This window comes from Strongylocentrotus purpuratus, unplaced genomic scaffold, assembly GCF_000002235.5.
Source record: "Strongylocentrotus purpuratus isolate Spur 01 unplaced genomic scaffold, Spur_5.0 spur5_scaffold_14, whole genome shotgun sequence".
Taxonomy (NCBI): Eukaryota; Metazoa; Echinodermata; class Echinoidea; order Camarodonta; family Strongylocentrotidae; genus Strongylocentrotus; species Strongylocentrotus purpuratus.
In genome coordinates this window covers 12756719-12769275 of record NW_022145599.1, presented here as the reverse complement: position 1 = coordinate 12769275, position 12557 = coordinate 12756719, and the positions used below count along the sequence as shown (strand labels likewise).

The following is a 12557-nucleotide window of genomic DNA, read 5'->3' as shown; positions in this document are numbered from 1 at the left end:
TGCCTTCAGGCTGAGTTTGACAATATGCAGGCGGAATGGAAGTCCAAACTTTTTGACACCGTTCTCCTGTATTTTGATTTATTTACTAACTCATAAACAAGATGATTTCGTTATTTTCAGAGAGGGCAGACAGGCGAAATGAAGAGATAAAAGGAAAGAATGTACCACAATAAAAGTCAGCACAAAAGAGATTTGTATATTTGTACTTGGATTCTCACTAGGAGCACTGAATATGCAATATTAATATCACATGTCAGAACTCAGAAGTATATGGTGTAACAAATAGGAGTAGTACCTGTTGAAGTACTATCATTAAAAGTACCGGAACTAGCAGAAGAGTAATAACATTTGTAGAAGAAGTAGACAAAGCAGTAGTGAAGCACTATTAGCAGCAGCAGCAGAAGTAGTAATAGTCTTTTTAAAAAATCAGTGTTTCAATTGATTAATTGTAATTTCCATTATTTGGTTTAAATTGCTGATTACAATCTAAATTGTCACCAGCCCTGTTAGTGTAGTATTGGCAGATTAGAAGTACAAGAAGGCATCGATTGTAGAAACCTTTATACCTGCGATGGAATGGAACAAGCCTTGAAGTGTCTGCATAAGGCCTGTCTTCATCAGCTCGAGATTGCCAAATAGCCTGTTATTTCTGATTTGGGAAATAATCCTGAAGTTACAAATCGCGTCTTCATCAGCTCGAGACTTGACCTCGAAACTTGGAACTCGAGCTCGAGAAATTATCTCAAGATATTTTGCTCAGCGTTCGCGCATAGTGCGAGCCTTCGGGCTGGAGAAGACGCACTGGACATATAGCGGGATATTTTGCCAAATAGCATGATATTTTGCAAACTAGCCAAAGATATCTTGGGATGATTATCTTGACCAAATATCCCGCTAATTGCAACTTCCGGCTGATGGAGACGCAAATTAACTGGATAATCTGCAATCAGGATAGTTCAAATAGCGGAATATTTGGCAATCTCGAGCTGAAGAAGACAGGACAATAGATGACTGGCAAATCCATTCAAACATGCCTCTCATCCTGTGAAGTCCCCACTTAGGCATTCATTTGTAAAACTCCATTTTGAATGCCATTCCGAAGGACAAACGGAACTTTCAAGTGCTTGAACCCATGACCTAAGCATTAAGCATCAAGTACCCCAACCACTCGACCATGACACCTGACACAGGAGGGGGTGCCTACTCACCATAATCAATAGACGGACGACTTCCGATTTGCCTGCCAGGGCTGCTTCGTGAAGGGCTGTCCCGTTAGGCGTTTCCCTGTTTAAGTCAATCCCAGCATCAATGAGGGTCCTGTTTGAAAACAAACCAGAAAGGAATCGTACTCATTAGATGAAACATGCTTTAGGGGAGAGGGGGAGGTAAGCTTTAATGATACAGCTTCAGGGGAGATGGGTAGGAGCTTCAGAGGAGAGGGGGATCGAGGTATAGCTTTAATATACATGTACAGTGGATGAGCGGGCAAGCATTGCATCTGAACAATAGAAATCTGACTCATTGCATTAGAATGTGAAGTCATTTGATCGGTCAATTAGTTTGAGGGGTTGTAAAGTTCATAGAGTATATTATCAGACATAAAATACATTGTCTGTTTGGAGCCAGAAGGGCACTTACCCATACACTTTAACACAGAGTTAATGCCCTCCTGGCTCTGAACAGACAACATCAATCATTGTGACAATTCATTTTTTTTCTTCCCACGGTAGCATTATGACATCATCAAATATTGATATATGTTACATTCAAGGTTTGTTGTTGTTTTTGTTTTAATCTTTCACTCAAGCTACATTCATGGAGTGCATCAAACCATCAAACCATCCAAAGTTCATGAAGGAATGTTTACTTTAGAGTAATGGGAAGCTGGACAAACTGTACAATGTCTCGGAGAAATGAGCTGATCAAATGCTACAACAACGACACGCTAATGTAAGCCTTAAAATTGAAGTGTTAACATTTCTAAGAACATACACATGAAATGGACTTGAAAAAAAGTAGCTTCTAGAGGTTATCTTGAGTTCAGATTATAGTGGAGAAGAAACTCTTACAGAATCAAACAAAACTTAAAAACATCTCAGTGACACTACCCTTGAACCAAACAGCTCATACAATCCTGACTCCAATCCCATCCTTTCTTGGCATTACGAGATAATGGATTTTTTTCTCATTTGGTTAGTTGTCAGTTCTAGGCCCCATCTTATAAAGAGTTGATATTATTTTTATTATTATATATGCATGATTTATTGAATAAAGAACAGATGTATAAGTTGTGTGTTTATTATAAGTTTTGGTAAATAATTTTCTAGTCAGACTTTGGTGCGCTTAGAGACACCCATATTAAGTGCCTAATAAATATTGTGTATTATTTTTATTATTATTAATCGCAACTTATTTGTGATTGATATCAATCGCAACTATGTACATAAGACATAGGAGACTCCAAACTTGCGATTGATGGGAGGAATTTTAATTGATTTGGATCAATCATAATTCTTTATATGACAGGGCTCAGGTGTTGGGCAACCAAAAAATTACTTTTTTTTTTACGAGGGCTCTTTTCAGATTTTCCCTTAAAAAAATAGCCCCCCTTAATTATTTTGCGGTGGCTATTTTGGAGCTCAGGGGGGCTTTTTTTTTTAAAGGTTGTATTTTTTTTAAACGCGGTTTTACCTAATTAAATTCCAAGCAAAGGCAAATATAGATACAATGGTAGCGTGCATATGTCATGTAGAGTATTGCAGACATTCAGATACCCATGATTTATTCACTTTGTGTTAAACGTGTGGCTTCATGATTTACATATACATGTAACTAAAACTTGTCAAAAGGAGTGTTTTGTTTAACTGTTCGTTTTTCATATCCTAAGAAAATATTATCACTGACACGCGGGCTAGGAATTAATTTTTTTATGGGGGCTACTTTTCCCCATTGCCTAAAAAAAACCAAGGGGCTACTTCCTTAAAGCCATATTGTAAGCTGTAACAATAAGTTGTGTTTTTCCTTAGCCATCATACTACTAGCAACCAAATTGGTAGGTAATATGTTATTTAGTCTTTTTTTCTGTCCCAAATTTAATTGTTATCATGGACAATGCAATCCCATTAAAAAAAAATGTAGACCAACTCCCTTTAAAATTGTGTTATTTAGACCATTTATAACTATTAAATGTGAGTAAATATTTTTACTGTTGTCCCACATACCGATGTAGGGTCTATTTGTTATGCCGAAACATGCAAAATAATGGCCTTATTTTTTTGTTATAGACTCTAATTCTAAAGGCCAAGCCAAAGCTGGTTTCATTTCGTAGACAGAAATTGATGTCATCATCACTCATGACAATTGGCCTGGCATCGATCGTATATAAATAATTTAATTTAATTAAACAGTTGTAAGAAAGATTCTGAGGAGTAGGAACATCCTTTATGTATTTATTTACGGTTTTTTTATAACAAAATTCAATTTCTGTGTACGAAACTTGCTTTATACCGATTTTACAGGAAAAAATCCGGCATTGATTTTGCACGTTTCGTTATTACAAATATATCAGTATGTGGGACAACAGTAAAAATATACTCGCATTTAATGGTTTTAACTTATAAATAACACAATTTTAGACGGAATAACATTTTTTTTAATGGGATTGCATTGTCCATGATAAAAATTAGGGCCAGAAAAAAGACTAAATAAACATATTACGTACCAATTTGGTTGCTAGCAGTTGAGCTCTCGTCACTCGCAAATACTTATTTGCTTCATACTAGGAGCGTGCGGGCGCGCGCTGGAGCTGAGCTAGTACGTTTCTGTGTATTGTGAACGTGTGCGAACTGCGTATGCATTCATGCTGTGCACGAAACTACATCGGGGTCGGTGGCCTGTCCGGCCGCCGGGAGCTTAGGCGCAGGCAGGCGGATACCGCTGTAGATCTAGCTACAGTAGGTACGACCGCCGATCCGCTGCAACTCACAAAACTTTTAAAATGTTGATGGAAGTTTCTAGTTTTGGAGTTGGTAGTTGGAACAGAGATTTCACTCAGACACATCAATAAATTGGTTTATTAATTCATAGGGAATATCAATTTATGGCGGGGGCGATTTTTCAAGATATATTGATTTTTTTTTCGCCCTCGTCTTGATTTTTACCGTGGCGATTTCAGAGGTTTAGGGGGCGAATCGCCCGTCGCCACCGTGTATTTTTTTCGTTGGTGTTGGGTCGTGTTACACTAAAACTTCATGACTATAAATGAATGATATTTGGTTACAAAATGTATACTACCTGCATAATAAGCAAAGTAGAATAACTCAATAGAGCCAGTTACCCTGACACAAGTGTATATTACAAGATCTCATAAATATGTAAGTTGTGTTTATGGATTAATAATTGTGTTTGTTTGTTTTTTAAACACATGCTGTGGGTCAAAAATAAGCCATCCAATATTCATAAATAGGAATAAGCCAGTCAATTTCTCTCAAAATGTAATACTTTATACCAAAACCTGACAAGATATTTCTAACCCTGCCATTATTACAAACCCAAAACACCATTACCCTTTAACACAAAATTCCTCTCGGTGGCTTCGAAAGGGTTAAAAGGAATGCCTTTTCATGAACCAACTACAAGGGGATACCAGGGGGGTGTTTCACAAAGATCCTAAGTTGGACTTATCTCTAAGTTGGACTTGACAATTATGGAAACCATCTATGAAAATATTTTTTTAAAGTTAATTTAAAAGGCATAAAATGTTAATTCAAATCATTCATATTTTCTATTATCAAGGAGCTTTCATGTTCTTGATGTGGAATTTATAAAAAGTCTAAAATACTTGAAATTTTGCTTTTGAATATATTTCATTATAAGGCTACAAATGGCTCTCCATAATTTTTAAGTCCAACTTAGAGTTAATTTTGACTTAGGATCTTTGTGAAACACCCCCCAGGTTACCAGACTATCAAGTCTCATATCATTGTGTCAACTGTAATATCATCTGCAATCGACATTGTATATTATCAGAAATAACACACACTCAAGTCGGGGTGAACATTGCATCTAAATATAACTGTACATATAAATAGTAGACGACCTGCTTACATATGAATATTTCAAATCATATTGATGGACTGAGCAACATTAACTTTTTCTGTTCTCCTGCCCTTTCAAACTTCCATTTTGGGGTAGGATGGTTATTTGTATGCCAGACTAGCACATTCTTACTTAATTTGCTACAAAATGCAAAATTACAAATTAATTGCTAGATTACAGATATAATGACACTGCAATGTCTCCATAAATGCCAACATTTCAATTTATTTATTTAAGAATTTGATAGAAATCTTGAATTGGTTGAAGCCAGATGACAACAATAATAATAATAATAATGGGTTCTTGTGTAGTGCTCATGTCTGTCATACGTGACACTCCTGGCGCTCCCGATTATTACCCTGGCTTTAGCATGGCTGCCATACGGCAATATGTCAATAGTGTACCATAGTATACCATTATTGTCATGTATACTTGTAACGCAATTTAAGTGTGTCATCTGTGCGGCATTTATCACCGATATAACAAAAATCTTATTATCTATTCCCCTTCTCAAAGGCAATGCACATTTTTGTATTTCTTCATGAATGATCGATCTAAACCCGATGGCAGTATCGTCAAGAGATTGATCACCATGACAACACTTCATCTCTGTTCTCCTGCATATCTTGAAGGCAAAGCAGATGTGAACAGCCCCGGTGAGGTTGCACGGCTACCACGGATGTCTGCCGGTATACGTAATACAGTAACCTGATATTGAGCTGAATTTCTAGAAGTTATGGTGCATGTGGTGGTGATGGTTATTTTACCCGACTGCTAAGAAAGCATAAATGCTTGTATAAGGTAGCAACCAGACGGCCGACAAGTTTCGGTCCTCTCCGAGGGACCTGGTATTGAGGATTAATGCCTTACCAAAGGGCACTAGCGAATCTACTTGGTTTCGAACCTGGGTCACTGGATTACGAGACAACTGTAATATAGTCAGAAGATATTCAATTTAATATCTTCAAGTTATGTGATGAGTGTGAAAGAAGCTTTAGCCATACAGCTGCCACAAAAGTCTACATGTATGTGATATAGTGATAAAACTTTAATTTCATTTCTGTGAAGGCAAGATGAATGTTATTGGACCCAACACATAGTGAGCTTAACTACCAGAAGACATGACGAATGAGAACGAAGCTGTGGCCCTACAACTGCTGCAGAAGTCTATGTAATATAGTGATACGACGTTCAGCTGTTTCTGATTGGTATGTCATCAATCATAACTATCTGCAGATAACAAGCCACCAAGAAACGAAGCCAACAAAGCCAGATGACATATGTCACAATCTTTCTCGGGGGCACTAAGGACCCCGCCAGTTGCTACAACGTTTATGTAACACGTGATTACAAACACATACTCTGTGTGGCATGCTGATGTGCGGTTGCGATGGATGTACGAAGGAGACATCCGGCATCTTACCCAATTGAGTAGCAGAATGCAGTGCGTGCCACGATGTACACACAAACAAATATTGGTATACACAACTAAGATGTATTACGTGCAAATGTAATCCATTAGATTCTAAAAGTGAGAACATTGTTCCTTTAACTTGATTAAAATGAACCTTGATATCTGATATCCAAAGGCACTTTTGTGTTCGACTTTTGCTTGTATTGATTTGGTTACTTTCTCATCACTCTTTGAATACTGTAATGCTGTCTGATGAAATAAAGACTTAATCTGCAGAAATGTATAACTGCGTGGAGAGGCCTTTTCATATCAAAGCAGTTTGTGGATCATATTTCTGAGCCCTATTTCATAAAATTTTGTCATCAATATACAAGATACAATCATTGATATTATAAGCTATTGAAATCCTTACATTTGATTGGCTTGTGAGCAGATTTGTTATAGATCTGTGGTATTTGTTTATTGATAACAAGTTTTATGAAACAAGGCCCTGACTCACGAATGTATGTCACTATTACGGGTTCACAAACCATCTAAAATAAGATACAATAGTGTAGGTTAAGATATAGGAGGAGTGCTTTTCAAATTTTGCCAGATGTATATAATCCTCATTGACCTATAATCTCCCTTTTAATGAGAATCACTTCTAAGGATCATTTTGGAAGTTGTAAAGCAAGATAGGGTAGACAGAATCTGAATTATTGAGTGAGTGATTAGTGTCTAATAACCTCATTATAAAGTTATTAGGATCTCTGCCGCCTTTTTCTAGCAAACAAAGCCTCACAAATAACTTCAATTAAAGAGTTTATCTTTATTGAACCATTCACACTACTGCAGTTTTGTAGTTGCTCTATAAACCTGAAGCTGGGTTGAATGGCTGCACTCATTTTCAGAAATTTCTTTTTGTATTTCTTGGTTGTCTTTGACATTCAAATCTTTTTGAATCAATTTTGCATCATGCACTACCATGCTATTAATTCTAATAATGAATTGTATAAGTTCTGTACAAGTCTGATATGCCAACGTCAACTTGTTGATAAAGGCCCTCAATCATGTGTGGGATTTATTTCAATTAATTTATCCAAAAATTAATTGAAGGAACTCCACATTTGTTTAAACTTCCAATCAACTTTGAGAAGCATGGCTGGGTTAGCTAAATCATGTGTTCTTTCTTTATATCTCAAGTCTTCATTTTATTGGATCTTTGAAATGCTGAATAAATAGTAATAATAATGATAATTGCACCATATAATCCTCATTTCTGGCAAGTACACCACATCCGAATGCAGGGGAAAAATAATCAAACATTTCGGGGGCTACTTTTCAAGCTTGCTTGAATTAAAATAACACTCTTTAATTTGTTTTTCATTGAACTCTATGCAAAGTTTTTGGGCTCTTTTATGACTTTTGGGGGCTCTTTTTGGCATTTCGGAGGCTACTTCGCCGCGAGCTCCTGTGTATTTTTTTCCAGACCAAATGATTTCCCTACCTTATGACATCGCTGTGGCCATTCTTTGCGGCAAGGTGTAGGGGTGTATGCATGGTGACGCCGGTGTGGGAAGTGCTTGCTATCAGCGTGGTGCAGTGTCTCCCTTTCAGGAGCAGCTCCGACACGCTTCCTTTCCCAAACTCGGCCGCTAGATCCAAGGGCGTCTTCCCCTGCTTGTTCTTGGCGGTGGGGTCCGCATCATACTGGAGTAACCCTTCAACCTGAAGTACAGAAAAGGTGACAGATGAGATGGAATGTTAAAAGAAAATACAGGATTGTACGGAGAGAAAATGAAAATTTGAGAAATTATATGTCATTAGGTATAAATTTGGAAAAAACAGGAGAGAAATAAAAAATAAAAAAAGGCCAGCTCTGTAGATTTTGAAGCTGCTTCCTCAGACAGGGCTTATATTGGTACAAATATTTACATTATATACATGTACTTCTCTATAGTGTAACCCTTCCCCTACAAAATACATATTTCCCTCCTTTTCTTCCTTTCCTCCCTCTTCCAAATTCTTCTCTCCGTTCCTCTTCCTACTTTCTCATCCATCAATTTCATATTTTTATATAATTTCTTTTGTGGGGGATGGTAGTTCATTTATCTCACGGGAATATATTTTGGTGAACTGTCATCATTCCTGAATTATAAAAAGATCAAATTGCAATTAAAATGATTTCTACATACATTTGTAAGCTTTCATGACTTACAATACTACATAACACACACAGCTAGGTTTTTAAAAAAACGTGTTGAGTTCTGTAAATAGGCACCAACCTTTGAAATCAACAGGGGTGATAGTGAGCACTAAAAAAAAAATAGGTTTTTTGTTTTCCCCTCAACCACGCCCCCCTTGAGTAAAAAAAAAAAAGAGGATTCGCGGGGAAAAAATGGCATCTAACAACATTCCCCCCTTTCGAGTAAGAAAATTGGGGGAAAAAATAGGGCAAAATAAAGAAGAATAGAGAAAATAAGGGGGGAATCGGGAAAATCAGGATAAAATAGGGAAGGGAAAAAAAAATCTGGAAAAAAAATCTGGAAAAAAAAAAAAAAAAAAAAAAAAAAAAAAAAAAAAATCATTTTTTTTCTCTCTTTTTTTTTTAAATTGGGAAGAAAAAAAAAATCGGGAAAAAATCGGGAAAAATAAAAAAAATCGGGAAACCGATTTAAATCGGGTTTTTATCAGGCCTGAATCAAAGAGAGCACTGGGTCACTCCCACTTGGGAGTTCAAAAAGACCAAAGAAATCACAAACTAATTTCTTGCTACCATTCCCAAATGGGTAGTATTGACCTTCACCGACTTTATTAACCTTTGAGCGGCAAGCAATGGAGTCTGGTTTTCTCCTTACCCTTTAGGCCGATATCACACCCACGATATTGGTGAAATCTTCAATAAGGCATAGTCCTACTCTTGATTGAGGCCTAGATTTATCTTATTTAAGTTTAAGAAAAATACTGTGTAAAATATTAAAGTAAATGCTCCACAAAATTGCTAATCCCCCTGGTTTGCAACTCGAGTATACTGTGAAGCCCCTCCCCCTCAATCTTCCATACAGGAGTCACTACTTGGATGTATTACCGCCTTTGGAGATAGCCCCCCACCTTCCCCCTCCTCCCCTTCCATCCCGTAGCACAATTAATAAAGTAAGCGTACTTGCAAGCTATATCCTTCTTCCCTATAGCCTAGAGGGGGAAATGAATTAAGTAACATGAATTAATAAAGTGCCTACATTTCGTGCTTTACTTTACTTTCCAACCTTTCATTATTGACAAAATAACTATAAGCACAAAGCATACGTTAAATCATAAATGCCTGCCGCATGCTCAAAATATGTAGCCTACTGCAGTCATGACACTTCAATTGCTCCCCCCCCCCCCTCCACTAATGGGCAAAGGTGCAACTATCAGGGGTCTAATGTTCAACTTCCCAAATGCTCCTATTCCCAGGTGATTAAGGAAACAAATGACTTTATGATATCAAATTATCACTTCGGGTCATTTACAGGTAACCCTCCAAAGTTGAAAACAGACAAATAACGTCTTTTGTTTCACCTAAACAGTGACAAACGATCCCCAAATGAATGTTCAGTCAGAGAGGTAAACATCGTATTTTGTTTCACCCCACAAACTGGATGCAAATTAACGCTGGATTTCTCAAGAGGGCTCGTAGCCTTGTGAACCTCGGAAGTTGTGGGAAAAAATGGGGAAAGGAGTTTGCTCTCACAAAAGTTCTCAAGTCGGAAATTAACTGGGGTAAATGGGGACAGATAGAAGCGAACTACTTCCCTGTGTGGTCACCTTTGGTTAAGGTCTACAGATCAATCGTTTCTGGAACCAATTTGGTAGTCCCAGAACAACTGTGGCATTCTAAATCCCCAAAGTTCTGAAATATGTCAAGGGCCAGCTGTTCGCTTTATAGGAGTAGCTTGCAGGCAACAAACTATTTTCAGTCGATGTGCTTCACGGTGTCTGAATGGTGAGACTACGCTGACAGCATATAATCATAGTAAGACATAACACCCGTTCTTACCCCAATAACAAAGAAAGAAACATGAACTGATACATATGTAGGTCCCTCTGTGTTCAACTTCAACTGATGAAAATAAGCAAAGACATTCACCTTGAAAATATTCAGTACATCTTAAATGGATTTTTTTGTAAACTAAATTATATTATCCAGTGATGTAATATCATGCATATTGATTTTTTTTGTCCTACATGTATATGTTGTGTTTCCTCAGAAGTTCAAGAAAATCAGGAGTCCACACAAATTGATTTTCATTCCTGAGATGTCATGCGGCATATGTTCCCTCATATAGAATAGACCTATTTTCTTTTCCATATTTAGCTACAATGTAATAGCAGAGTTGATATTTTCCAGGTGAAATTCAAAGAAACCTATCCCACGTATTACGTTCTAATTGAAGCGAACATCATCCTGATCAATTTTTTCACTTTCAATAAAAAGTTTGTTGAAGAGTTTGTTGATGTATCTTTTAAAAGTTAGGGTCAACAAACTTGCCAATGACAGGATAAAAATGTAAGTCAATGTGATAAACAGATCATTCAAACAGTCTTGTCAACAGACCACTTTAAACCATCAACTATGTTTGAGTACTCCACTAGGCAATTGTTAAGAACTTTTGATAATGAGTTTGAAAAGGGAATAGTTTTTTATATCTTATTTCTCTGTTCTCCTCATCTCCCTCAATCATCATCACCTGTAAACAGGTGTCACATGACATCATTATAACATTCTCAGACATAACAATCCTGACCTTACTGTGACAGCAGCAGGCACTAGGAGCATAGTAGCAGTCAAGTCCACTGAAGTACAAGTCTGTCAAAAAAGAGACTAGAGAGTCTAGCCTAGACTTTGACAGACCTGACTGAGTAGACTAGGCCTAGAACCGGGAGGGCCCTGCGGATATGGGTGGGACCAGGGACCCTCCTCTTCCACTTCCTCCAGTCCAGGCTCTTGATGGTGTTTACACAAACCTGGAAGTCCTTGTCATAAGTCCAGTTCGCTTCATCACATTTGCCTCTGATCCACTCTGATCCCGCCCCTTGACCTATAACCAAGCCCTTTCAGTCTGTTCTCACTACCAAAGATACAAGTCAAATGCATGAATTCGGGCCAACTCGGACCAAAGATAGCTGCAAAAACGGTCAGTTTTTGTCATTTTACCCTAACCCTAACCCTAAACCTAATCCTATACCTAACCTGGGCCGAGTTGTCTTTGGACCGAGTTAGCCCGACTCCAAATGCATCATTCCTCTGTTGGTGTTTTTCTCGGCCACCTTTCACTCCTTAGAAACGCTTCCCATTCCTGGTATGAACAGAACAGCCAACTGTTTTCTATGCTGATAGCAAGTTATTCAACAGGGCAGCGCAAACACACATTTCAATGGGATGTCAGTATACTTGTACTTATGACGGTTTCATAAAACGCTACCCAGGGTGCCTTCAATCTACATGTACATGCCAGTGTGAACAAACCCTCTGGTGTCTGTCTGAGATCCCACAGCCCTGACTTCAAACATGACCCCTACTTCACACTGAGGGGGAGGGCTGGGCCCACACACAACAACAACAACCCCAGACGACAGTTAGACAGTCAGTCCCTCTATCCAATCACTTCTACATAATTCTACAGCTTTATACCTTCCCTCACACCCCCACCACAGCTACGATAACCCCTCTGCATCACTAGGAGCGTCTACATCATCTCGAGATTGCCAAATAGCCCGCTATGTCTGATTTGGGAAAAAATCCTGAAGTTACAAATCACGTCTTCGTCAGCTCGAGATTCAACCTCGAAACCCGACCTTGAGAAATTAGCTAGAGATTTTTGCTCAGCGTTCTCGCATAGTGCGAGTCTTGGTCTGGTGAAGGCCCACCGAACAAATAGCTGGATATTTTGCAAACTATCCCAAGATATCTTTCGATGACAATCCCGACCAAATGTCCCGATAATTGCAACTTCTGGCTGATGAAGACGCAATTTGGGTGGATAGTTTGCGATCGGGATAGTTCAAATAGCTTGATATTTGG

The 12557-nt window shown here is 38.1% G+C and overlaps 1 protein-coding gene across 1 annotated transcript in view; it reads right to left on the bottom strand.

The window, feature by feature from the left end:
- Positions 1-12557, bottom strand: part of LOC590908 (TRIO and F-actin-binding protein) — a 106082-nt gene that overhangs the window by 50743 nt on the left and 42782 nt on the right. The window contains exons 5-6 of the mRNA XM_030984215.1: positions 8001-8221; positions 1209-1317 (exon numbers count right to left, since the gene is read on the bottom strand). Of these exons, the coding sequence (XP_030840075.1) occupies positions 1209-1317; positions 8001-8221 (330 nt within the window). The remainder of the gene's footprint in view (positions 1-1208; positions 1318-8000; positions 8222-12557) is intronic.